The 23,811-nt window shown below is 38.3% G+C and overlaps 2 protein-coding genes across 2 annotated transcripts in view; both read right to left on the reverse strand.

Moving 5' to 3' along the window:
* dyrk1b (dual-specificity tyrosine-(Y)-phosphorylation regulated kinase 1B) overlaps positions 1-11,430 on the reverse strand; it is a 62,466-nt gene extending 51,036 nt beyond the window's left edge. The window contains exon 1 of the mRNA XM_037783564.1: positions 10,680-11,430. The gene's annotated coding sequence lies outside the window, so the exon portion shown is untranslated. The remainder of the gene's footprint in view (positions 1-10,679) is intronic.
* A 3,029-nt stretch (positions 11,431-14,459) lies between these two features.
* Positions 14,460-22,807, reverse strand: fbl (fibrillarin). The gene is made up of 9 exons (XM_037783667.1): positions 22,645-22,807; positions 20,576-20,707; positions 19,369-19,506; positions 19,051-19,145; positions 17,560-17,730; positions 17,052-17,184; positions 16,721-16,833; positions 16,276-16,421; positions 14,460-15,203 (listed from the first exon to the last, which is right to left on the reverse strand). Exons 1-9 carry the CDS (start codon positions 22,652-22,654, stop codon positions 15,179-15,181), a joined length of 963 nt encoding a protein of 320 aa, XP_037639595.1. The 5' UTR covers positions 22,655-22,807; the 3' UTR covers positions 14,460-15,178.
* Between the last annotated feature and the right edge of the window lie 1,004 nt (positions 22,808-23,811).

A 23,811-nucleotide genomic window follows, 5' to 3' on the forward strand; every position in this document is an offset into this window, starting at 1 on the left:
GCATTAATGCAACTTAAATATTTTTGGTTGTAGTGGGCTCAGTTTTAAAGCTAGAGTGAAGAAACTGGTATCATATGAAACTAGAAAACCTAATGAAGCCATCCATCCATGTCATACTAGCTTGTCGCAAAAGAGGTTAAATAACGCACTAAACCTACGCTAAATTTTGGTGAGGAAAAACTGTCATGGCCATTTTCAAAGGGGTCACTTGACCTCTGACCTCCAGATAGGAGAATGAAAATGGGTTCTATGGGTACCCACGAGTCAGGAAACGTGCACGATTATGGCCAAAAATGATAATCACGATTATTTTGATCAATATTGAGATCAGGATTATTTATCAGGATTATTCATTGATTTTAGGGACAAAATATTTTTTATTGCACTTTCACATTTAAATCAACAGAGCACTGCTTTCTCTTCCACGTGAGCTACATTTCTGCTAATGTACAAATCTTTGCATTAAAATAAGACTGGTCCTTATTCACAGTGAATCTCCTATAAGCAAAATTAAATTGTATCAACATTTTTGGGCTTGGGAGTTGTTTGTGTTTTCGTCCTACAACTTTAACCCTTTCACAGTATGTTCGCCAATGGAGAATTGATAAAAATGACCAATAATCTCTCCAAAATACCACATTGAGACACCAAGACCTTGAGGAACACCATAGAAAAAGCCATGCTGTGATTTGGTGTCAAAAACTTTTGACATTTGGAGATTTCTGTAAGAATTGCATTTTTCAGCAATTGGATAGCGAGCACTTCTGTTGTGTAAACTGCTCAGAAACCCCCTTATTGTGACTCTAGTTAGGAAAGCCGTTTGTGGCTGTAAAGTTTCATGAGGCTGTGATTATCCTAGAGGTCACCACAGGTCATTTTATACAGTGAGGTCACGTTTAAAAAAATGGTCTCACTACAATGAAATGGCTACTATGGGGACTAACATCATAACACATGAATACAGTTGGGCTCATTGGATCCACAAGAGTCTCAGCTTTACAGTGATACACAATTTATGTAATTCAAGACTGTTTAAGGACCCCAGTATGTAGAAATATTCAAATACATCATTTTAGAATAGGTGAAAATAAAAAATTAAACTGCATGCAAAAAACTGTATGTGATGATCATAAAGTGGGCATGTCTGTAAAGGGGAGACTCGTGGGTACCCATAGAACCCATTTTCATTCACATATCTTGAAGTCAGAGGTAAATGGACCCCTTTGCATATGGCCATGCCAGTTTTCCCTGCTAAAATTTAGCCCAACTTTGGAGAGTTATTTAGCCTCCTTGCCGACAAGCTAGTATGACATGGTGTTTTTTTTATTTTCATATGATATCTGTAGCTTCACTCTAGACCTAAACTGAACCTACTGGAGCCACTGAAAGGCAGTAGTCAGTCGGGTCTCAGAGGGTTAATACCAGGTCTGAACATGGCCTAACTTGTGTGAGACAATGGAGTTAAACGTTTTTTTTAAATAAAGCTACCAAGGAACAACAAAAATGTGTAAGAGTCGCGGAAACCCAGTGATGGAGAGGAATAACAAATATATTTATCCACCCAAAGTTCTGACAAAACACAGTTTACCAACTGAAACGCAAGAAAAGGGCCAGGAAATCCTGATCACCCAAACACTGAAACATCCACAGCAGTGAGGGGCCTTAAAAAGACCACATAGGCTTGGACTCATTAGCTAAGTTAGCTGAAGATATGTCTCTATTCAACACTGCAGAACAAAGGATCACTGCTTTACTAGGCAAACACTCCTCAGTGCTTTCCTGCTCTGATGTTAAACACCAAGTGTTGAGCAGCATTCGAGGAATCACACACGCCTGACTGTCTGTTTCTATCAGTAAAGTCTTTATCATGAGGAGTCTGAGCCGATACACTGTGAGGATCATTGAGGATCACACAGGACTGAAGCAGACTCTGACCTGCTGGAGTTGGGAGGTGGAAAACAACACATCTGACATTGTGAAAGCAGTCTCTTCATAACTGGGCAGGACCTCCGTTTTCATAGCTTTTCTAAAGAGTAGGCAACCGACTTAGTAGGGCTGGGACAATACGCCTATCTCCCGCTGATCACGAAACTTGGGTGCCGATTTGATATGTATTGCGATTTTTAAGTACAGCAATTCGATATTACGATTTCTGTTAACTTTTTTTAACACTAGTCCATGGGAAAAGCTTCCTTCTATGGACTTTTAATTTGGAAAATATCTAAATGAATACAGTAAAAATGTTTGATTTTCAGCATGTATGTAGTCAGAGATGTCCTGAAGTCAAATATATCCGTCATTGTTTGGCATTATTAATTTGTGCTCAGTTTTAAAACTAGTGAAGATACTGGCATCACATCAAACTAGAAAAGTAAACTAATGAATCCATCGGTACCAACTATGTCAGACTAGCTTGTCGAGAAGGAGGCTAAATTTTGGCGAGGAAAAACTGGCATGGCAATCTTCACAGGGGTCCCTTGACCTTCGACCTCAGGATATGTGACTGAAAATAGGTTCTATGGGTACCCACGAGTCTCCCCTTTACAGACATGCCCACTTTATGATAATCACATGCAGTTTGGGGCAAAAACCATGCTGTTTTTTGCATGCAGTATAAATGTGTTATTTTTACCTATTCTAAAAGGGTATATTTCTGGTGTGTTCTTTATACTATGACAGTTTAGACTTTTGGGAGACAGTATCACAATATATTGCAATATATTGAATTGTTACTCTTGTATAATGATACGTATCATATCGCCAGATTCTTGCCAATACACAGCCCTAGTTCGACGGCCGACCGTCAGCTTGGTGTGTTGGGGCCTTAAAGAACCATAATCACCTCCATGAGCTGCTGCAGCTGCACCTGAGCACATTGATAAGCAGGCCAAACTACAATAACTAGCATGCACCTGTTCCTTTCACCTCACCAAGTATCTTTGTCTCACATCTGTCCAGGCATGCCTCACAGTTTGAAAACCTCTGTTTTAAGCCTCATAAAGAAAAATATTGTGTCTTTAATTTTAGTCCATTTCAGGCAGTTTGGGGGTTGGTTTCTGATTGCTTAACTTATTTTCATGTTATTGATTTGATAAAAGGTTAGGCAATAGTTTTATTTCGGTTAACAGCAGTGTAAGTGTCTGTAATGCTCATTAGAACTCATCAGAAAGCCGTAGGAAGGTCAAGAGGACTTTTAGGTTGCTTTCACATCAGGGACCCAGGCCCGTATCAGAGTACACTTGACCCCAAATTCCAGTTCGTTTGATTAGTGTGAACGCTCCGTACCGTATTCGGGCACAGTTCGTCGATTCGTACTGGAGTCCACTTGAAAGGGTGGTCTGGAGTACGGTTCATGTGTATGGTTCGCATCAAGTGTGAAAGCCAACTGTAGCGAAACACGGAAGTGGACTGCTGTTTAACGCAAGTAACGTTAACAGTCAGCGAGTAGTTGTGAAAGAGCAGGCCTTTTTACAGTCTCCTCCGATCATCTGTATCTGCGGCAGCATGCGCCGATCATCCTCTGAACTGCACAGCCTTGGGTGATAAAGCAGGAAGGCAGGCGACAGGGGCCTTAAATTGTAGACAATGACAATAGTAGGCGATGAGGTCGTGCGATGTTTGTTATTTTATTTAGCTAATTTAATGGTCTACCTACGAAGAACGAGAGCTGCTCAGCGGGCAGAGAGAGAGAGACAGCGGGGGAAACAGCCGCCATATTTTCACATCTAACTCAGTGAAATAAGAGTTTATTTCAACCAAACCAGAGTTGGTGATTGTTGGAAAGACTAACGACGACGGTCTTGGTGAGTTTTATTTTGTTTCTGTCAAGTTTGAATGAAGTGTTTTACGATGCTCCGCCACTAGAACAGCTGATCTCAACATACACAAATACACGTGGATGATAACGCAAGTGTACTCAGGTACAGAACGACTTTACTAATGTGAAAGTTGAGCGGCGGGAGGGGGCAATCGTACTAGGGCACTGTACGGATCAATCGTACCTAATATGAAAACGCCCTTAAAAAGGCAAGTCTGTAGATCAAACTCTTGGGTCATGTTGAACAGCATATATGATGATAATCATCATATTAATCCTGTAGGTTTAAAATCCTCATTAGACACCGTGGATGGATGGAACGCGGCTGTGGTTCGGTTACATCCATGGCATGTAATCGTGCCGAAGCCGCCTTTTTTGGTCACCTTTTCTGTCCATTTATTTATATACAAACCCCAAAATAAAGAGTGTGCACAACTGGAGAGACTGGTAGTTCTGCTTGCACTCAATCACCCCATCCTCCCCAAAAGGCTCTGACATTACATTTTTTTTCTTGCATGGAATCATTGTGTAAGAGAATACAGGTATGAGATGAAAAGGGCTGTATTGCAACATCAAGCCAAGAGTTTTCTGCCTTGTGGCTGTTATATCCGTATGGTAGCCTATATCCGTATCATATAGACTTTTATTTAAGAAGACAAGAAATAGAAATTGCCTATTTTGCCTATAGCATTTTGCATGTCATGATGCCGTGTGATTCATCAGCCACATTTATAATTTCACCACAAATTTTTTGTTTTGTGCCCCGATACAAGCGCACACAGCTCTGTTACAACCACTCTAACAACTTTTCTTCTTTTTGGCACCATGAGAAAGGGACATGGAGACGAGCACCTCAAAATACAGGGACACAACTAACCCTGCAGGAACAGACAGAGTCCTCAGAGAAAGGCAAAGAAAATAAACTAATGACAACAGATATGGGATGTAACATACACACAAACTTTAATTATAACCTCTAAATTGGAATATGTTATTTTGTATCAATATTAGGGCTGTCAAAGGGTTAAAACATTTAACTGTAATTAATCGCATGATTGTCCATAGTTAATCGTGATTAATCGCACATTTTTTATCTGTTCAAAATGTACCTTAAAAGGGAGATTTGTCAAATATTTAATACTCTTATCGACATGGGAGTGGACAAATATGCTGCTTTATGCAAATGTATGTATACTGTATATTTTTTTTGTATTATTGTCCAGAAATCCTCACAGTTACTGCATTTAGCATAAAAAATATGCTCAAATCATAACATGGCAAACTGCAGCCCAACAGGCAACAACAGCTGTCAGTGTGTCAGCGTACTGACTTGACTATGACTTGCCCCAAACTGCATGTGATTATCATAAAGTGGCCGTGCCTGTAAAGGGGAGACTCGTGGGTACCCATAGAACCAATTTTCATTCACATATCTCGAGGTCAGAGGTCAAGGGACCCCTTTGAAAATGGCCATGTCAGTTTTTCCTCGCCATGTATCCACATAAAGTTAATGGACAGATGTGAACAGAGGCAAATAGATAGAGATCCACACTATGCAGCAGCAGCCGAAGCAAAGACGCATCAAGTTGAAAAAGTTTCAGCTTGAGTAACAATGGCGCTATCCCAACTTGTAGAGAGGAACGGGACCATGAGAGGAAGTAAGGGATGAATAGAAAAACACCAGAGTTCCTGGTAAGTTTTTGAATTAGTCTTTCAGAGTCTAGAAAATGTTTAAATTGGTGCGTCAAAACTGTCAAACACACAGTCTGAGCTTGTTGTCACAGCTGTGCTGTCAGTCAGGGAACAAGTCCCATTGGCTGTTTGAGGCCAAAAGACACCGACTGCAAAACCACTCCAGCGGTCAAAGCAAGCCAAAAATTTACTTAACATTGTGTCAGTGGGATGGAGCGTTATCTGGAGAGAGAACACTGACAAGAGCCACTCCTAGATGCTCCACCACCACTTTGCACCCAGTCTGACTGAGTGAAGATTTGACTGGATATGAATGAATGAGCTTATGAATCCATATCCTCATTAGGGCTGGGACATCTCTGACTACATATTGCTGAAAATCAAAAAATGTTACTGTATTAATTTAGATATTTTCCAAAGTAAAAGTCCCTAGAAGTGTATGATTCAACTTTTTCCCCTGGTCTAGTGTTAAAAAAGTTATCAAAAATCACAATGAATAATAATATCGAATCGCAATACTTAAAAATCGCAATACATATCGAATCGGCACCCAAGTATTGTGAAGTATCGAGTCAGGAGATAGGTGCATCGTCCCAGCCCTAATGCATACTAGTGGTTCAATATTACCAAGATATGATTTGAGAAGATAAAGAATGAATGAAAAGGAAACAGGGGGGAAAATGTCCATTTTGAGTCTCAAATGTGTTCACCATAAGAAAAACCCAACTTCAGCAAGTGTGTGGGGAGGAGGGCACATAATTTGTGACAAACCTCCTTATTTAAAGATTTCAGACCACGCCATATTCTGTTGAGCAACGACATAAAGAGGTCCATCGAGACCCATAGGAATACTTGCCAACCCTCCCAGTTTCCCGGAAGGCTTCCATTTTTCATTGCCCTTTCCCGGGGTCACAAGTCTCCTGTATTTCTCCCGATATATGGCAAATTTTCACACTTTTTTCCCCCTTTTCGTTATCTTAACCCGTTTCTGGCTCTGTACAGCGTCTATAAGCTCTACTGTTTCCACTCGGACGACAATACAGCTACACCAAATGTAGTTTCCCGGCAGAAGAGAGCGGTCAATGCTTGCAACATCGTGCAGTTTGAGCTCATGTTTGAGCTGCGCACATAACAGTGTGCACCGTCCAAAGTTCGGCTTTGCTCGACGCAGCGAAAAGCCTTCGTGGCGCGACGCAAGCCGTTGGAAATAACGGGTTTCAGAGCGCAGTGGTGGCGTTGTTGCATCGTGTCTGAACGGACCTTCAGTGAGTGAGAGACGGAGAGGGAAATGGAGAGAGGTAACTGAAAGAAATACTCAAGCAGGAGCAAAAAATGAATGAATGAACATTGTGTCAGTGAGATGGAGCGTCATCTGGAGAGAGAACACTGAGAAGGGCCACTCCTAGACGCTCCACCACCACTGTGCACCCAGTCAGGGATCCAACTCAGAAGATTTGACTAGATATGAATGAATGAACTTATGAATCTATATACTCATTAGGGCTGGGACAACACACCAATCTCACGATTCAATACTATCAGGATACTTGGGTGCCGATTCGATATGTATTGGGATTTGTAAGTACTGCACTTCGATATTGTGATTTTTGTTAACCTTTTTAACCCTAGACCATGGGAAAAAGTTGAATCATACAATTCTAGGATATTTTACTTTAGAAATTATCTAAATTAATACAGTAAAAATGTTTGATTTTCAGCATCAGAGATGTTCTGAAGTCAAATATATTAGTCATTGTCAGGAATTGTTTATACATTTTTTTTCCAGCAACCCAAAAATTAAAGAAAAAAGACATTTCCCTCACAAATTTGTGGTATTTTCTTTTTAATTTATAAGTGACATGTAATGTTTTTTACTTCTGGTGAATATAATCCAATCAATCTTATTTCCATATATGTATTTTGTATATACAGTTCTTATTATACAGTACTTATTTTGAAAACCGGATGTAGTCACACGTGTATACTTCCTCTAACTTCTCCAAGGTCGTCGCTAGCTCTTCCGTCAGCTCCGTTCTCTTTATACATCCATGGTCAGTTCCATCGGGGCAGTTTGAATGCATTTAACATAAATGTCAGTATATGGGTGCTCTACAGTTGTAGTGTCGGCCCATTTGACCACAGAGATGAGAGTGACGGCCTGCTCGACCGCACCTTACTGCAATACGATAACGTTTCCTGTCCATGACAGAGTTAGCATGCAGTTTTAGCCATGATGTCTAGCTCTGCTTTTCCTGGCAAAACCCAAAGTGTTTCCATACTTTTACTACTACTACTTACTACTACTTTTACTGTATGTGTGGTGTTTTTCACTACTTAACATAACACATGTGTAGTGTGTAGTATCACTACACATACAGAGAATAAGAACTGATCAATATTAGTTTATACCAGAGATTCACACAAGTTCACGCCAGAGGAGCGAATTATTCTGTATTCTTTCCTGAGAATTAAAGATAAAATTTGCACTGTCACCAGAATGCACTACGACAGAGTGTTAGGGCCACATTGAGGGGGGAAAAAATCTGAGATTTTGAGAATAAAGTCATAATATCACGAGAAAAAAGTCGTAATTTAATGAGAATAAAATCATACTATTTCAAGAAAAAAAAGTCGTAATATTACGAGAATAAAGTCATAACTTTACCGGAAAAAATTGATTTACTCTTCCATATAAGAGACAATTACCCCCAGGTCCGTGTGGTTCTTTCTTCGGAATAAACGCAGTTTCTTGAACAATCTTTTCAAGGTCCTGATACTTATGATAATGTGGGGCTGATTTGTCAAAAGATGAAGTACTTCGTTATTTGTGAAACCTAAACTAAAGTAAAACGTCACAAGATGCTCCACGTTCCTCATTTTCCCACAGACGGCACACTACTCTATTTCCCCTCTAAAATTACACGTAAAATTATACTTTATAATATTATGACTTTAATCTCATAATATTATGATTTTTTTCTCTTAAACTTCTGACTTTATTCTCATAAAATTACAACTTTTATTTCTTGTAATCTTATAACATTATTCTCGTAATATTAAAACTTTTTTCTTTTAACCTTCTGACTTTATTCTCATATTACTACGACTTTTTCCTATTAAATTTATGACTTTATTCTCATGATATTACAACTTTTTGCTCGTAAACTTCTGACTTTATTCTCATATTATTCCGACTTTTTTTCTCTTAAACTTGTGACTTTATTCTCATAATATTATGACTTTTTCCCCTTAAACTTGTGACTTTAATCTTATATTACAACTTTTTTCTCGTAAACTTCTAACTTTATTCTCATAATATTACGACTTTTTTCTCTTAAACCTATGACTTTATTCTCATAATATTACGACTTTTTTCTCTTAAACTTATGACTTTATTCTCATAATATTACGACTTTTTTCTCTTAAACTTATGACTTTATTCTCATAATATTACGACTTTTTCCTCTTAAACTTATGACTTTATTCTCATAATATTACGACTTTTTCCTCTTAAAACTATGACTTTATTCTCATAATATTACGACTTTTTTCTCTTAAATTTATGACTTTATTCTCATAATATTACGACTTTTTTCTCTTAAACCTATGACTTTATTCTCATAATATTACGACTTTTTTCTCTTAAACCTATGACTTTATTCTCATATTACGACTTTTTTCTCTTAAACTTATGACTTTATTCTCATAATATTACGACTTTTTCCTCTTAAACTTATGACTTTATTCTCATAATATTACGACTTTTTTCTCTTAAACCTATGACTTTATTCTCATATTACGACTTTTTTCTCTTAAACTTATGACTTTATTCTCATAATATTACGACTTTTTCCTCTTAAACTTATGACTTTATTATCATAATATTACGACTTTTTCCTCCTAAAACTATGACTTTATTCTCATAATATTACGACTTTTTCCTCCTAAAACTATGACTTTATTCTCATAATACCATTTTTTTCTTGTACCTTTATTCTCAGAATATTATGACTTTATTCTCATATTATGACTTTATTCTCGAAATCTCAGATTTATTTGTTTCCCCTCAATGTGGCCCTAATACTCTGTCGTAATGCAGGAAATATAGTCTCTGAAACTCAAATCTTTCTGGGGGAGGACCCCCTGCTTTGGGTTTTTGAAATCCTCCCTATTTTTGATGTCTCAAGATTGCCAAGTATGCCCACAGGCCGAACAGAGCCATCTTCCAGCTGTGCATCAGCATCATTCCCATCCTAGGAGCAGCCATCTCCCGGCCACTGAGTCCCTCTACTCCAGGGCAGGGTATGGGCTGGGGCTGATGCGGTAGCTAAGCTAGCGGCTAGCTGCTGCTATATAGCAGATGATTGCTGCTGCAGATCTGCAGAGGACAGTCGGGGGTTGCTGGCTGGCTGGCCATCCAACACGCCACATCAGGATATATAACCACCTACTGTATACTAAAGAGGATATCAACACCATTATGTTGCATGCACACACACATCCATCCATTCATCTCCCATCATCATTTCTCCTCTTTAATGCACCGGCATCCTCTCCCCTTTCTATTGGGTGTCGTGCGTTAACTCAGGGCAGGTCGCGATACCTCTGCTACTGAAGCTTGCCTGGATACACACACACACACACACACACACACACACACACACACACACAGTCACTGATCGCATCAATCGTTAGCCTCTTTATGACCAACACTTGGCCAGATGGTTAGCTGTTAGACTCGACACAGTCACAAGGTAGACTAGAAGGACAGGACAGGATGATGGACTTAGAGGACATTGTGCATGCTACTAAAACGGGGGTATATGTAGTCCATCATCATCATGCACGTTACTGTAGCTACGACAGCAGCCAAGCCTTTAAAATGAACACGATCCATTGTCCAACACCGACCACCGAACACCTATTTCACCAGATCATCATCCTCACCATCATCATCACCATCCGTCTGTCCAGCAGCAGAGGACTGGGGACACGAGGCCGGGTGACAGGGGCGAATAACGTAGAGAAGGGGTAACCATTATGCTATACCAAGAAGAAGCACCACTGATTGACTGTCACGCCTCTCCAACACACACATACATACATATATATATATATATATTACACATACATGAATGAATAAGAGCGAGCCCGCAGCCGGCTGTCTTACCTCAGGCGGTGTGTCGAACCGAGTGTCGCTTAGCAGCCATGTTCGGAACCCGTCTCTGTGTGTCTCTGCCTCTGTCCACACGAACCGAGCCCCCTCCCCCGGGTCAGGCGGCCCTCTGCACTTCACACAGCAGAGAAATCCAAATAATAGAGTTGATGATGATTTCGCAGGTAAAATCCCGGGGAGATTAGCGTCCAGTCGAGATGTGTCCGGAGCTCAGGAGCGAGCTGGGTGGTGGATGTGGACAGATTGCCGGCGCAGCGGCGCTCAGCTAGCCGTGTGCCTGAAGGGGAGGAGGGCAGCCCGCCGCCTCTACCTCTATACCTCTATACCTCTATAACACACACACCTCACTGCTACTCAGATACCTAACACCAGATTTATCCTCGCGCACCTTTATAATTAAGTTCTATTAACAATTTCTTTAAATTAATTTAAAAGGCTAAAAAGCTAAGCTAGCTAGCCGTTAGCTAGCATGCTAGCTCGTCTTAATAAAACACGTCCATGGATAATGTGGAGGAAGACAGTCCGCTCTCTGCAGGCTGCTGGGCGGGCGGGACACGGGCAGGCAGTCGGTTGGTTAACCCCCGCTGCTGGACAATGCAAGGCGGACCCGCTGTGTGGAGAACTAGATGTATTTCAGCAGCAGGCACAGCTACAGCTAGCTCTACCGCTGGCCAGCCCCTCCGTGATGGTAATATCGGTCAAAGGAGAGGGGCTGCATTGAGCGCGCACTCCCGACACCAGGCGAGTACGGCCCAGCGCGTGCAGGAGAAAGAGCCCACAAAATGGCTGCCAAAACAAATCCACCGCGGACAGTCCGCACTAGTTACTCCCATAAAGTTCATAGGAACAGGATGGAGAAGGATGTTTAGAGTGGAATGGAGCTATTAGATGCAAGAGAAGATGTATCACTTTATGATTATTGTTGAAAATATGACTTTGACTGCAACTTCAAAGCATTTAGATATCTTATCGATGCCATACCCAATCCCTCATCCTCCCTCACCAAACAGTAGTCTATTTGATCAAGTATACTAATATATACAATACTAAACTTTGAGTACACAACTAGTTTACATCTGCATTGTATTTTGTACTGCAACTATACTATGAACTATGTATAAATACTCATATTATTACGACTTTTTTTCTTGTAAACTTCTGACTTTATTCTCATATTACACATTTTTTCTCGTATACTTATGACTTTATACGGTATGATGGATATATTAGATGCAAAAAGGAGATGTATTACTTTACGATTATTGTTGAAAATATGACTTTGACTGCAACTTCAAAGCATTTAAATATCTTATCGATGCCATACCCAATCCCTCATCCCCCCTCACCAAACAGTAGTCTATTTGATCAAGTATACTAATATATACAATACTAAACTTTGAGTACACAACTAGTTTACATCTGCATTGTATTTTGTACTGCAACTATACTATGAACTATATATTTATTCTCATTATTACGACATTTTTTCTTGTAAACTTCTGACTTTATTCTCATATTACACATTTTTTCTCGTATACTTATGACTTTATACGGTATAATGGATATATTAGATGCAAAAAGGAGATGTATTACTTTACGATTATTGTTGAAAATATGACTTTGACTGCAACTTGAACGATTTTAAATATCTTATTGATGCCATACCCAATTCATTCCTCATCCTCCCTCACCAGTATACTAATATATACAATACTAAACTTTGAGTACACAACTAGTTTACATCTGCATTGTATTTTGTACTGCAACTATACTATGAACTATGTATAAATACTCATATTATTACGACTTTTTTTCTTGTAAACTTCTGACTTTATTCTCATATTACACATTTTTTCTCGCATACTTATGACTTTATACGGTATAATGGATCTATTAGATGCAAAAAGGAGATGTATTACTTTACGATTATTGTTGAAAATATGACTTTGATTGCAACTTCAAAGAATTTAAATATCTTATCGATGCCATACTCAATACATCCCTCATCCTCCCTCACCAAACAGTAGTCTATTTGATCAAGTATACTAATATATACAATACTAAACTTTTAGTACACAACTAGTTTACATCTGCATTGTATTTTGTACTGCAACTATACTATGAACTATATATTTATTCTCATATTATTACGACTTTTTTTCTTGTAAACTTCTGACTTTATACGGTATAATGGATCTATTAGATGCAAAAAGGAGATGTATTACTTTATGATTATTGTCGAGAATATGACTTTGATTGCAACTTCAAATAATTTAAATGTTATCGATGCCATACCCAATATATTCCTCATCCTCCCTCACTTTATTTTATGAAGTAAACTTGAGTTCAAGTATATTTCCCCCAATTATACTTTATGTAGTAGGCATATATCAATGTACTGGACTTTTCTGTATACTTGCCAATTACACTAATACTATTTTGTATACTTATCAATATAAGCCAAGTATACTTAAGTATAATTTTGTTAAGTATATCTCTGATAAGTACATAAGTTATCTGAAAGCATACTCATAAGTTTAAAATAAATATACTAATATGCTTGAATAAACTATTTTGATCTATTAGATGCAAAAGGAGATGCAATACTTCAATACTTATTGGGACTAAATTGGCCCGCTTTTTAGTTTATAAAAGCATACTTTTAAGTGTACTTTAAGTGTAAGAATACTAAACATTGAGTACACAACTAGTTTAGATCTGCATTTTGTACTGCAACTATACTATGAACTACATATTTATTCTCATATTACGACTTTTTTTCTCGTAAACCAATCAATATATTCTCATATTACAACTTTTTCTTGTAAAGTTATGACTTTATTCTCATATAACAACTTTTTTTCTCGTAACTTTATTCTCATAATACTAATTAAGTTAAATGCTTCAATCTGGTGCACTTTGAGAGCAAAATTAGCAACACTAAGAGGTAGATAAACAATCCCTTACAAAAGTTTGTTTAAGTATATTAGTATACTTCTTTTAAACTTAAAATAAGAATATGCTTTCAGATTACTTTTTATGTACTTATCAGAGATAAACTTAACAAAATTATACTTGAGTATACTTGGCTTCTACTGACAAGTATACAGAAAAGTCCAAGTATATTTGGCTAAGTACTATAAGTTCACTTAGGAAAACTTACAAGTATACTTGCAGTAAAAACTATTAAACTAGTAGTTTACCGAGTATACTTTACCATGTACTTTCATAAACAAAAAATTGGCTACAAGTATATAACTAGTAAACTAACAGTATACCTATAAATTCACTTGTAGATTAGTTCATATTATAGTTGCAGTACAAAATACAGCCTGGACGTAAACTAGTTGTGTACTCAAAAGTTTACTCTTACTTAAAATTATACTTTTATAAAATAAAAAGTGAGCCAATTTAGTCCCAAGATGTATTAAAGTATTACTACATAAATTATACTTAAAAGTGTACTTCATAAAATAAACTTGGAGTATACTTTTTTTAAGGGATTTCATGGTCTCAATTTAATCATAAACATTAGTTGTATAGGGAATATAAAATAATATTTAAACGTCAATATCTCAGGCGATCACGTTCATTTAATTGTGGGAAGCCAAAGTCGTGATTACTATTCGATTAATTGTGCAGCCCTAGCTGTAACAGGAGGGCGTCTAGTGCTTGAATCTTGTAATGAATGTTTGTGTACAGTGTAAAAGGTACATTTCCATATTATGTTGGTAGCTATACAAGCTTATTTAGTCAAAAGTATAACCAATCAAAAACAATTATAAACATTTTATTAAAACAAAGTTGCCGGTTACGTCAAGACAAAAATATAAACTGTTCAAAGCATACATGTTGCAACCATTTTGCTCCATACGTTGTCAACACAAAAGCAATACTACTATCAAATTACAAGTCAGAGTGAAAAAGTCACCATCTATATTTGTCTGTACACAAGTTGACCACCTCACCACTAAATAGATCAGACTTAAGGGTTCCTTACGGGTGTAAGGTAAAGTGTGGGGGGTTGAGAAATAAGTATATTTTACTGCACATACAGTAAGTTCCAACTTATTATACACTAAAAATACCAACCGTTTGAGGTGTGGATAACTGGGATATCCCTGCCAATATGGGATCAGAAGCACCCTCATAAAAAGAAGTAATCATTAAAAAAAAAAAAAAAGGAAAAAAAGGAGGTAACTTCATTTTCCAGGTCGCAGATGCAGATGCAGATGACAATGTGTGACTGAAACGGCCCCAAATGTCATGCAACGTGCTCCCAACCTAAACAGTAATAGGAAGACTCCAGCAGTTGGATGGTCAGTTAGTTAACTGTCAGGGGACTCAAAAGAAAAGGAAACCCAGCCAAACGTGACCCTGATTGCTGGTCATACTTTCATAGCGTGACAGGCAGGCGGAGGTGGAGAGGAGGACACTGGACGAGTATAAAAAGTAGATGGTGGTTGAAAATGGTAATCAGCTTCCCCGAGCCTTCATTTCTTCCCTTTAGGTGGAGGTCTGAGGAGAGACAGAAAAGAGCATGTTACCACAATGCATGAAAAAGAGCAGGCTCTATATATGTAGAGCTGACGGCAGGGGTTTGGGAGGGTCTGGATCTATGTGTCAACTTGTCACCATAACTCAGCTCTGGGAACATTAGTAGGGAGGGGAAACTGCTAAACCTCACAGTCCCGGTCACGGAGCAGTGCCATGACCATTTGTTCCTGTCTGTTTACTAGGGCCTGGACGATACACCCACCTCCCGATACGATACTTGGGGGCCAATTTGATATGTATTGCGATTCGATATTAAGATTTATTGAGATTTTTGTTAACTTTTTTAACACTAGACCATGAGAAAAAGTTGAATCATACACTTCTAGGGACTTTTACTTTGGAAAATATCTAAATGAATACAGTAAAAATGTTTGATTTTCAGCATGAATGTAGTCAGAGATGACCTGAAGTCAAATATATCAGTCATCGTCAGGCATTATTTATTTAAATTTTTTCCAGCAACCCAAAAATCAAAGAATAAAGACATTTTCCTCAAATTAGTGGTAATTTATTTTTAATTTATAAGGAACATATGTTGTTTTATAATCCAATCAATCTTATTTCCATATATACAGTTCCCTTTGTTAACACCTTATTTTGAAAACCGGACATCTCCCAAGGTCGTCACTAGTGTATGATTCAACTTTTCCCCATGGTCTAGTGTTAAAAATCTTAATATCTCATAATACTTCAAAGTCGCAATACATATCAAATCGGCACCGAAGTATCGTGATAGTATCGAATCGGGAGATAGGTGTATCGTCCCAGCCCTAAAATATATACATACATTTGCATAAAGCAAACATATGTCCACTACCATTATGATAAGAGTATTAAATACTTGACAAATCTCCCTTTAAGGTAAATTTTGAACAGAAACAAAATGTGAGATTAAATATTTTAATAGATTGACAGCCCTAATTTGTACATCATTTAGGACAATTTGTAGATATTTGTTTTCACTAAAACATTAGTGTTTTTGTGAAGCCCCATGTCTGAAGTGTTCAGGGAAAGCAGTGTGATGTTGGCGTACCTGTAAATGCCCACCACAATAGCGTGGTCTCTCTCATAAGGCTCCAGTGTGAGCTGTTCCTGTGGCTTCATGTTCTCAGAGCTCATCTTCTTCACTTCTGAGGCAAACACTGCCTCTGGAGCCGCTGTCGAGTCTATACAGTTAGCCTAAAATGAAAAAAGAAGACCGATCAGAGTCTACACAGCTGATAACACACTAGGTATGAACAAACTAAAAAAATAAAAAAACATGATACATAGGTGAATCGATTTTTTCCCCCAACCCCCAAAATATACGGGTCTTTTTCCATTAAAAAGCTCCTTTCATCAGTCCAGACTCCCCCAGTCAGCCTCACCTCAGCTGTTTAAGACTAAAACTGGATTTTCTCATCATCTCGACTTCACCGTCACATAAGTAGCTCACCAACAGTACTTTATGTGTTACAGGTTGCTGTGTGTGAGCGTACCTTGATGGAGATAACAAAGTGTCCCCCGTTCTTCAGGAAGTTGTGGGCGTTCAAAGCGACAATCCTCGTCTGGTCGGGCTGGGCAACATCAGCAAAAATCACGTCCACCATGCCTAGAGAGGGACAGACCGTTACTGTCTGGACACAAAGCATTCATGTTGCGGTGGATCCAGTCCGACTTCATGTTGGACATGAGCCTGACGACTGCATTATGCTTTTTAACACTGTCCACAGCCATTTTCAAGAATAAGAAGATCTATCTAGCAACCATGACAACTCTACTCTTCTGCCAACCTCTGCGGTGTTACTGCGGCGGTTTGTGACTACCTACCAACGAGCATGCGGTATTTGTGAGGGTGGCGGGCGTCTTCGATGATTGGAATGATGTTGGTGCGTTTCTTTGCAACGTTGAGAAGGTCACGACCTGATCGATGGGAAAACTCCACAGCGTAGACCAGCCCCTCCTGGAACACACAACATGCAGGTTACCTCAACCTTTAAACTTAAATTTGTTTTATTTTTTTTTAAGGAAAAGAACACCAAGTCATCATTAAATGAATGAAGCTCAGCTTAATGTTACATTAAAGGGGAACTACGCCCATTTTCAAAAATTCATACATGTTATGTACTGTATGTTATGTATGGTTTAGGACAGTCCAAAAATATAAGTAAACATGAACAACTCTCTCCCAAATCCTTAAATTAGAGGGCTAAAATCAAACAAAACGATTGCGTTAAAACGATTTTGCGTTAATGCGTTATTATACGAGTGAGTTAACTTTGACAGTTAAATGAAGACAATTTAAACCTTTGAGATCCAGTGATCGTATAGAACTCACCGGTCCGACAATGTCAGAAACGTGGGACACCGTGGTGCCGGAGGCAGCTCCCAGGTACATGACCTTTGCTCCGGGCTTGATATGGATCTGGTCTACTCCTCCCAAGATGGCTGCTGCCAGCTTGGAACGGAACGGATTCCAGGCTCTGTACTCAATCTTCACCTCTCCTTCCTAACAGACAAAGAGGAAGAAAACAGAGAGTCATCATTTTACAAAGTCTGGCTATAAGACTGCAGACCACAGCTGCTGATTTCACAAGACCAGGGCTGTATTTGAAACCGCCTACTACGTACTACTGACGAACGCAGTACATACAGCGTACTTCAGTAGTATTCAGTATGAAACGGTTAAAGCGAAATACTTTGTAGTATGCTAGACCAGGATTTAGCCTTTAAACTGTCTCTTAAAGCACTGGACCAAAAAAACAAACTCGTACAACTATTACAATGTTATCGAAAAATACAACTTTGATTTTGTCGTTTATGTCAAGTTTGTTTACTTTATAAGATACTGCAGGTTTAAACTATTTATTCTAACAGCTCATAGTGAAGTAAGACAACCAGGATCATCAACGAGTGGAGACGGGAAATATAAAACATTGATCCACAACATTTACTCAAACTGCTTTATCAGTTACAGCAACTAAACAGTAGACTGATCTCCTACAGATATTAGAGTAATGTTAAAAAGGGTCATGTTGTCTCAGAGGCTGCTCTCTCCCTCGCCAGTCTGCTGCTCTGTAGCCGCTCTGTGAGCGTCAATGGCTGGCTGGTGAGCGAGCTACGCCTGCAGGCGATTGTGGAGCTTTTAAACTCAAAAGGCAGATAAACAAAGGTTCCTGTTAATTTATAACGGATATTTGTGTTGTGATATTTAAACAAACTATCCGTCAACAAGGAAATCAAAGCCTCTTGTCTACAGACCGGTCTCTAGAGAGCTACAGCCAGCTCATAGCGGTCTGTGAGCGTGACCGCCCGGCTGGCGTTAGCTAGCTTTCACGGCAGTTTCTAAACTGTGAAAACATTGGAACAAATGTTCAATTTGCCATCTAATATTGTAAAACTGTCAACATTCTAAATCTACACAGTTGATTTATCTCCTCAAAAAATGTTCAGACTGTAGCGGTCCAGCGCTTTGCATTGTGGGATACAGTAGGCGAGGTAGACTGGTCCGGTGCATACTGGAGATTTTTTCAAAAACAGTATGACATCCAGGTATTTTTGGCAAACTGTAGATTTTGCTTTTGTTCGCATACTGCATGCTATATTTTGGCCAAACCAGTACGTACTACTAGTAGCATAACAGTAGTAGTAGTATGAGGTTTAGAATGCAGCCCCGGACTCTTCTAAACTGATGCAGAGGTGTTCGTATACGTGACGGACCGATGATTTACCCGTTATGTAACTAATAGTTTTCAATGCAATGTAGCAATTATGATGTTAATGACAGATCGATGTGTTGCCACTGTGCTGCTTGGAACTACAATCTCACCTCCACATTGATCCTCTTCTCTCCGTACACAGACTCTCCGACCACCATGTTCTTGGTCACCAGAGCGTCCTCCTTCCCTCTGCAGATGAACACTCCTGAGTGGACACAAACACACCACGAGTCAGTGTCCGGAGAACTTGAGTCAAATAAAAATTTAGTCTGACACAGATAAGAGATGCTGAAAAAAGTCAACAACTCAATTCTGTCAGTTTATCTTAACATGAATGTACACTTCCTCTGGTTTTATACTACTACATCACTTCACATCTGAATTACTTAGTTCAGAATATGAACAAAAGAAACTGTACTAATACACACCTTCATGTCTGTGTGGCTCAACCACGACCTTCCTCCCCGCTCCAAAGCCTCCTCTGCCTCCTCCCCTCCCTCTTGGGGCACCTCTGCCACCTCCTCGGCCCCGAAATCCTCCACCGTCTGGGGACCTGAAACTGCCACCTGAAACATTGACAAGACGTGTTAATAGAGAGGACAACATCAGGAACAACATCTGTGCCACGGCTGCTAATACAAACCCACTCATGCATTTATTGGAGGTTCTACTCTAAATGTATTGAGTTCATTATAGGGGCGTCGCATTTCTCCAAATCCACGATTCGATTTTCGATTTAAACCTGCCATTGTTGGACTATGGAGTCTTGGTTAATAAAGATCAACAGATCATTGGTTTTATGCCCTGACAACTATCATTTACACTTTGAAATTCTTCTCTAAAAAGAGAACTGAACTCCCTTTTTATTTCGAAAGTGTTTCAAAAATTTGATTACAACAGTCTACAATATAAAGAGCTGCATCTTTTCAATATCAGTATGAGTGTGACCCGCCTCAGTACATAATCATTACAAAAACAAAACAAAAATCCTTCTGCAGTGCATTACAAGTGTGCTGTAATCTACAAAAATACGGTGTTGTCGTCATTTACTGCCACGCTTGTTTCTCTCCTCTTATCGCTGTTTGTCACCCATTGGTGTCATTGGTGGTGGATTCAACAATGTTGAGCAGAAAAAAACGTGCATGTAGGCTGAAATTCAACCGTGGTGTTGTTCATGTGATTTCTTTGATAGTTAATTTTAATACTGATATTTTAATATTGATTTTTTGACTGCTTGCTCCACCAGCAGCAAAGTTATAACCGCCTGCTCCCACGGGATCACAATCCTGATGGCATCCTCTAAAGCAAAGCGCTGCACACACACACAACCCTGCGGTCGCATATCGACGCAACTCACTGCTCGTCAATTAAAACAATGTCATTCTTAAAGTATCGGCACTAATAAAACGGGGTATCGTACCATTTCTAACTGCTGCGATATATTTTCTAGTATTGGTATACCGTGCAACCCTAAACAACACCATGCGTGTGTGTTCTTTACTGGAGAACATCCCGTGTCCTGTAATTGCTTTAAAAGGTTGTCGTCATGCCTTATTAACTACAAAAGATGTGCATGATTTTGGCATGAAAGTTATAACTCTTAATACTCTTATCATCCACTTCCTCCAGCCTCACCCCCTCTTCCTCTGAATCCTCCTCGTCCACGGTCACCGAATCCTCCTCGTCCTCCCCGGTCGCCGAACCCTCCTCGTCCTCCCCGACTTCCAAAACCTCCTCGTCCTCCTCGGTCCCCGCGAGGACTGAACCCTGAAAAACAAACACAGATAACAGGGAGCATTAGAGCCTCCACATGTAGCTACTGTGCACCTCTTCAAAACACGAACAAGATTAAGACCACATGGACTGCAAGAGCTGTGGTTTGTCTGACTGGGCTGGAAAGGATTGTTACAAAAAATATGCAGCAAGTCTCTATGGTCTCATTGTGTGTTACTATGCCTGAGTAAACTATGATGAACCAAAGGAAAAGTTTACATTTTTATCCTGGCCTAAAATGTTTTCTAGATAAGACAGTGGATAACAGCATTATAGCAGTAATACCATGCACAGAGATGCTACTGAATTCATTCAGCAACTCCTTGACTACAACTGTGCAGATATAAATAACACAAAGCACATAGATTCTACAAAGGTTTTAGTAAAGATAGGACCAGGCGGACTCTCCATTTGGACACTTTGGTTTTCTACCTCTTGAAAGTGAATCTGGCTATAAAATACTACTGATATCCACTACAGGAGACTATGTGCACACAATGGAGCCTTTGACCATGACATTCACCCTGTGCATCATCACATTCTACCATTGTGCACAGTATAAAATCAATGAAAAACAACTAAATTATATAATTTTGACTCTAAGTGGAGTAGTTTTATTATAATAATGAAATATGATCAAGTAAAACTTAGATAACGAGTAAGATAACAAAATAATCCAAAGTCAAGTGTGTACATTCAATATAAAAACGGTCGCAAATGTAAAGTAAAAATACAATTTCTGATGCGTTGATTTTATAACAAAAAATATTGAAATCATTTCAAAACAAACATTGTTTGGACTAAATACACTTGGAGTTTTGTTTTAGTGGCGTTAAGGCCTCGTCTTTTGGAAAACTATTAAGAAAAAGAGACCACCACAGCATTTTATGAAGTTTATAAAGGCAGTGTTTTAACACACAGCTCAGACAAACCCTGTACCGGGTCAGTCTGGTAAAAGAGGTTAAAACGCTAGTGACAAAAGCCTGCATGTTATTTCCACACAGAGGTGCTCTACCACCAACCAGCTGCAGAGAGAGATGATCTGGTAACATGTGGTCAAACACTCCGCAGTGCTCCTTTAAACCTGACCCAGGAGGACGGTGGACACATCGTGGGGAAACTCTGAATTGCAGCAATGCTTTAATTATATATAAAACACGTTTCTGATTGTTTTTGAAAGACTTTTTCACCAGATGTATCTATATAACGAACCAGGAGTTATTATACTGTTATGTAAACTAAAACTAGCTAGCTACACTAGCAGGTAGCATAACTGCGATGTTACTTTATTTTTATTTTATACACATATCACACAAAATATCACAACGTAACGTTACATCCACAACTCTGGTTTTAGTGTGAAACAATGCTAGGACACTAGGAACACCGACTCCGGTGAATACAAACACACGAGGTTCCGGTCCGAGCTAATGCTAATGCTAGCTCTCAAGCTAGCTGTGGATCTTTAACCTCGTGGTACAAACAGTAAAAACAGCTTCATCAACACACGTCCGCCGAGCCCCGTGAACTATGAAACACGGGTATGTGTTTCATAGTGTGTTTTTAAATACATGTATGTGCTGATGTACTATGAGGACTGGTGTCTGGTTTAGTGCTGCACACGGAGGCTCAACACGTGTGCAGGCTGCACGCTGTGAACAAGGATTACCTCATTAATCTCACGTTAGCATTTGACTTTAACTCTTACAGTTCACCCACATTAATGTTAGAAAGCCTACACACACTTAGCAGCACTTTATTCTCCGGTGAAAACAGTTTACCGTGATTTTACCGGAGCAGCGTGGCAGTGTAGGCCGAGCACACACAGCAGATAACTACAAACACACCGCGGACAGCTACACCAAGTACACACACTTCACTTTATATATAGCTTATATAAGTATATAAAAACAAAACCGTATCTACTGTACCTGGTCTCATGTTATCTGATGTAAATCGTTGTATCGGTGCAGCCGACTGGTCTCGTGTGCGTCTCCTCTCCGGAAGAACTCAATGAACGTGGTGATACTGTGACGGTGACCACATGTGCTGCTACTTTTACTTCTTCTTTGCGTGTTTTGGCGGATTGCAGCTGCAACTTTAAGGTGCATACCGCCATCTACCGTACCGGAGTATGTAAAACAGGATCTACTTTACCTTAGTCTGTAAAATATAAATAAAATAAATAAAATAAATAAAATAAATAAAATAAATAAAATAAATAAAATAAATAAAATAAATAAAATAAAATAAATGAAATAAATGAAATAAATGAACTTAAATAAAAAAAACCGAAACAAGCTATATTCTACTGAACAATCCTGTGTTTATTAAGAAATGTATTACCACTACATGTACAGCTACTTCTTCACGTACTGGTGTATGTAGAACAGGATATACTTTATCTTAGTTTGTAAAAATAAAAATAAAATTAAATATAATAAAATTCAATTCAATTCAATTCAAATTCAATTAAATAAGATAAGATAAGATAAGATAAGATAAGATAAGATAAGATAAAATAAAATAATGAAATTAAATAAAATAATAAAATAAAATGAAATAAATAAAACAATGAAATGAAATGAAAAAATAAAATTAAATAAAATTAAATTAAATTAAATTAAATTAAACAAAACAAAACAAAACAAAATAAAATAAAATAAAATAAAATAAAATAATATTAAATAAAACAATGAAATAAAATAATAAAATAAAATAAAATAAAATAGAATAAAATAAAATAAAATAAAATAAAATAAAATAAAATAAAATAAAATAAAACAAATAAATTAAGTTAAACCAAAGAAAAAAACTATATTCTACTAAACAATCCTGTGTTTATTAAGAAATGTATTACCCTACATATGCTGCTACGTTTTCCTTCTTCTTCTTTGCGTGTTTTGACGGATTGCAATACCAGCTTTTAGGTGCATACCGCCACCTACCGTACTGGAGTATGTAGGACAGGATCTACTTTACCTTAGTCTGTAACATTAAAATAAATAAATAAAAAAAAATAAATAAATAAATAAAAAATAAATAAATAAATAAATTTAAAAAAAAAAAAAAAAAAAATCTCTCTCTCTCTCTCTCTC

Source organism: Sebastes umbrosus, chromosome 11, assembly GCF_015220745.1.
Source record: "Sebastes umbrosus isolate fSebUmb1 chromosome 11, fSebUmb1.pri, whole genome shotgun sequence".
Lineage (NCBI taxonomy): Eukaryota > Metazoa > Chordata > Actinopteri > Perciformes > Sebastidae > Sebastes > Sebastes umbrosus.